Here is a 5,000-nt window from a genome sequence, read left to right on the forward strand (position 1 = left end):
CAATACTTTTGTACTTATACAGAACATGCAGCCATACTCTAGCTAGTTTACAGCATATATCTTTGATACTGGACATCCATGTTATGGTCAATTGACACCTGTCAAAACAAGGTATCTGCTGACCAGTACCACGTGACCATATCGTGGGCTCATGTTTAGAGCTCATTGAGGCCAGCTGCTTTTTTTAAGTTGACCACTGACCAGGTACTGGGTTTTAATTGGATTGCAGGCTCAAGCCAGGTTTACTGATTGAAAGAATAAATAACCCGGGAGCTCCGCTTTTAGGCTTGGCTAAATCTTTATATTGCAATTTACACGTAATTGTTATTTTTTTGTTTAGGTGGTGAGCCTATGACCATGCCAACAAGCTGGAGCGATTTTCCTTCACATGCTGGTGTTCCCAAGTTGATTCCTAATCCATTAGCAGTTGATAATGTACGCTTTCTTAAAATGCTCATATTTCTTTGATATTAACTCAAAATGTGTTTGAGGAGCTCAACCACTCGGGGAATGGCAACTTTATTTGTTTTTTTTAGTTGACTCAAGGCAGCTCACAGGCCAATTAGGATGGTTTAGTAAAAACTACAATGCACAGTGCAAGGACTAAGATTATTGAAATTTAAATGCTGGAATTTTCACAACTATAACTACATATTAATATCCAATCCCATCCAATGATCAATGCAGTCTGTCAATAACAGTCATACTGTTCTAGCTATTGGGGACCTTTGATCTACAAAGGCAACATTGTTACATGTATGCTCTTTTGACCAATGGTATCATTGTTTTGTGGCGTTGTTCTTGCTGTCACCATCCTTATTTGTTTAACTCCCTCTTATAAGAAATCAGTTCAAATCAAAGACGTCATTTTTTTCTTGATGTTCTTTTTATATCCCTGTGTGGGTTCAATTTGAAAAAGAAGCATGTTCTTCTTTGCTTTGTTGTATAGGACTCTGTCTTCCATTCTTCTAGTTTTGCCCAAAATTCTCAATAAATTTTAAATTTTGCCACTGCTCCAGTCTCTTCCAACTTCTAAGCATTTTTGCCTTACCCGCAGGTCATTTGTGTTTTGAGTTTTTCCCAATGATATTCTTTCCTTCTGAAGTTTCACTTTTTCTCTTTTAATGCTTACCAGGCGGGTTAATCCTTTCACTTTTTTCTTTCATTCAACAGCTTAAAAAATCACACATTAAACCTCCAATCCCAGAAGAAATAGAATTCAGCACAACACATCAAAGAACCTACACTCCTAAGAAGACAACACGAAGATGTGTCGATGCTGGAGGATTACAACGCAGTTCAGTGCCCCTTGGAACGTTGAATACATATTGAACTATGTTGGTTTAATTGCTGTGATCAAATGATTTGTGAGGAATGTCTGGAGGAAAATTAATTGTGTTTAATATTGAGGAATCAACACTTCACAAAATAATAAAGATAATAATTATAATGTCTAGCAAGCTCTTCTTATAACTTTAATCCTTTTAATAAACATAAAAAATGGTTTCCATTAGATACCATAATGAATAATAATAATAATTATTATTATTATAATTATTATTGTGAAATCAGAACACACATGGGGAATGATTGATTCCCTTTCAATGACTTTTTTAATATGGAATTAAAAATGAAAATAAAAGCAATGAAAGTCAGTTAAAATATTATTTTTTGAAAAAAAGGGAACTTTATTTAGTGTTTGGGGGCTGGTATTTTTTACAGCTCACAGGCCACAGGTCATAGTTTTACCACGACAGAAAGTATCCTAAACATTCATAAAAGCTAACCTTAGGCCTAAAAATGACCTGTGACCTGTCAAAAATACCAGCTGCTGTTTGGGCATTCATTGGGAACACTGTACAGAACTGAAATCAACTTATGTAATCATCAGTTGGCTTTTGAGAAAAGGAGAAAACCGTAATACCCTTAGAAAACCTCTAAGGGTATCCTCTAAGGGTAGTAAGGGTACCTTTCTCTACTTAGGGTAAAAGCATTATATTTTTTAGCTTAGGGTAAAAACCGTAAACCCACAGATAAGCCGCATCCCGCATTTAGCAGCTCAAATTTGGAAAAAAAAAGGTTTTTTGAAAGAAATCAAAAGAAATCTAAAGGCGAGTCTTTAGAGCTAGAAGTCTTCTTCATCCACTGTCCATTGGACGTAAACTCACTATTACATGTAGCATTGCAACACAAAATACTTCACAGTCTTACCCACAATCTTAGCACTTTAATATAATCAACATCGTTTCCACCAACATTGACATATGATTAATCTTAAATTCGGGTATTTGTTGACAGGAATTTCTTCATTCAATACAGTTTTTCCATAGATCTTTGCATTACAACAAGAATGTGACCGGAACATTCGTAACTTAGTAACCAGGCATTAGATTGGACATGAAGATGGAAAACTGGACACCGGAGGCAGCCTTCTCAAGTGTTCCTGTAGATAAGCCAATACCCCGATTTCTTGCGACGATTTTTGGAAAAAAGGTGCGGCTTATCTGCGGGTGTTTATGACGCAGCTGATTATACTTTCTGGAGGAGCAACATTTGGGAGATACTTTGTGACTTTAATTGTCTGTATTCCTAGACACAAGTTACATTGAAGTTAAAGTAAAAAGCAAGGGGACACTTCGTAACACTCATTGAAATTTGCATGCATCTGCAAGATCGCTGCCTAATGGTCACTTGGTCACCTGTGGCGCCTCATTTGCGAGCGTAGGCGACCAAATTTCTCAACAAGTAGCCCAAACGGGTGCCTTATTTGATTCATCCTCACTTTCTTGTAAATATGATCCCGGCTGGAATTAATTAATTCAGGTCACGGCTTTTGAAAAAATGACTCGGGCTACTAACTTTTAATGTTGGAAGCCCAAAGGGTTCCCGGAAAATGTTCTTACACAGCAGCCTTGATCCAAAATTTTAGAGGCATTGCATTTGATTTCTGGGCCTACGTGAGACATTGAGCCTGCGAACACAGTCTATATACACACAAAACAATCCTTCTGCAGCAAAATATTATTTTAATATTACAGTACACTAAAAAGACAATTCACAAACAGGACATACCGGTAAAAAGTTTCCAATGCCTGAACATCAAGTTCCTACCCTTACTGTAGGAGCGAAAATTAAATAGACCACATACCGGTATCAAAATATCAGTAAATGTTAACAAGATAATACTGACATTCCATGATCAAAACACACATGATGATACACATCCCTAACTGATTTGGGGGGGGGGGGGCTGTGCCACTGTACCTAGGCCATTCAATAGAGACTCCTTTTTCCCCTTCGAATGTCAATATGTCTGATGATAGCTTCAATGTACTAATATCAGAGCTTTTCAACCTGTGCTGGCATGGGTGTGATCCACTTTTCTGTATGATACACGCTCTCTCCAACAGTCCACCCTGGAACATCTTTCATGATCAATGCCTCCATTTCTTCATTTTCTTTCAGTGCTCTCAAACATCTGAGTTAAAAAATTGTTTATTTTAAGCACAGAGAACAGTCAATGGAGAATTTCACAAAATACAAGGGACTAGGAGGGCACTAAAAGTCAACAAAAGGGCTTAATTAAGCCTGTTGTTAACAGTGTCCTTCCCCATACAGGACACCAGAAAAAAGCCTTTAGCTTGACAGTGTCGTAAACTGATTAAATTGGAACAACAAAATCTCTCTCGCTTACAAATTTACTCCGACTGAAGATCAGTTCGCTTTTCCTTTTTGTCTTGATTGATTTCTTTTCTTGTGCAGTATAAACCTATTTCCGTTGTAATGCTTAATGAAGGACACATGTAGGCGACATGCCTTGAAAAATGTCAATGTTAGGAACACGTTCTCTTATTTCGTAATGGCATCAAAATCACGACAACAGTTTCCACATCCACAATATGATTGGATGCTATCTGCATTAGTATTAGCCAGACTGACATGTGCAGACAGACATACCCTTAATCCTCATTACGACCAGGGGAAAAAAAGTCTCAGGTCTTCTTGGACAATGCAGTCATAATCAAATATACAGTAGTGTGTTGCCCATTTGCTGAAAAGAGCTATGTCCAGTATTCATCCAATGAAACAACATTGCTGAGGGCTGCAGTGTCCCACACTTGGGTACCACAGTCTACTCTGCACATCTGGGAAATTATTTAATTTAACAGATCATTAATAATTTTATTCCTGTCTTAGGAGGCCATAGGCCATTACTGGGAACATGGAAACTACAATTAAAAATGAATTAGGAACACTCATGACACCCTACTAAGGTCACATTACTACCCCACCAAGGCTAGTAAAATAATAAAAATGGCCACCCCCTCCCCGTCCCAAATTCCAAACTAATGGAAGCCTATTGTTTATAACATATATGCATAAGATATAAATATTATTACCTTCTGTCGTGTTCTGCTTGCAAAAGAGGAAGAATTCCTATCCTTGCATTCATTTTCTCTGTCATCAGCTCACTGCAAATTAAGGTACGAACAGACCTTTGCTGATTTTAAGTTTAAATGCTTAGGTTTATACAACATGAATACCTTACCACCTTTGTTAGAATTCGGCGGCGACGTCCCTCGAAGAACAAGTCAGAATACAATACATTTTCTTCTTATGCAAATAATTGGCAGGATATTTAGCAGTTGTGGTCCCAAACCTTCTTAGTTCTAAGCCAATATAGTTGTTATGAGACAGCACTTCCATATCAGCTGAAAAGTTCACTTACCAGCGTCTTCTGTTTCCCATGATAACATGGTAAAATCCCAAAGCCATTACAGCAGCACCACCAATGAACATCATCACACCGGATGGGCCTCTTTTAGGCAAGTTTCTTGCGTATTCTATCGGAGGATAACCGCCTTTTGGAGGAAGATCTTGTTTCACCAAGGACGACGCCATTTTCCCCGACCTACACTTGTATGTCGTCGCCAGTCCCAACCCAGGTGCCAATTCTCGAAAGTCCCGAAACTTTACGGGCCATTTTCGGGTGTCACAAT

General features: G+C 38.1%; 2 protein-coding genes across 2 annotated transcripts in view; one reads left to right on the plus strand and one right to left on the minus strand.

Annotated features, from left to right (window-relative positions):
- LOC137992183 (uncharacterized) overlaps nucleotides 1–1,513 on the plus strand; it is an 8,708-nt gene extending 7,195 nt beyond the window's left edge. Inside the window, exons 7-8 of the mRNA XM_068837334.1 lie at nucleotides 341–435; nucleotides 1,174–1,513. Coding sequence (XP_068693435.1) covers nucleotides 341–435; nucleotides 1,174–1,332 — 254 coding nt within the window. The 3' untranslated portion in view covers nucleotides 1,333–1,513. The remainder of the gene's footprint in view (nucleotides 1–340; nucleotides 436–1,173) is intronic.
- A 1,493-nt stretch (nucleotides 1,514–3,006) lies between these two features.
- Nucleotides 3,007–4,929, minus strand: LOC137992184 (NADH dehydrogenase [ubiquinone] 1 alpha subcomplex subunit 13-like). Its single transcript, XM_068837336.1, has 3 exons — nucleotides 4,730–4,929; nucleotides 4,401–4,472; nucleotides 3,007–3,478 (listed from the first exon to the last, which is right to left on the minus strand). Exons 1-3 carry the CDS (start codon nucleotides 4,900–4,902, stop codon nucleotides 3,340–3,342), a joined length of 384 nt encoding a protein of 127 aa, XP_068693437.1. The 5' UTR covers nucleotides 4,903–4,929; the 3' UTR covers nucleotides 3,007–3,339.
- Between the last annotated feature and the right edge of the window lie 71 nt (nucleotides 4,930–5,000).

The sequence above is a fragment of the Montipora foliosa genome, chromosome 2 (genome assembly GCF_036669935.1).
Source record: "Montipora foliosa isolate CH-2021 chromosome 2, ASM3666993v2, whole genome shotgun sequence".
Taxonomy (NCBI): Eukaryota; Metazoa; Cnidaria; class Anthozoa; order Scleractinia; family Acroporidae; genus Montipora; species Montipora foliosa.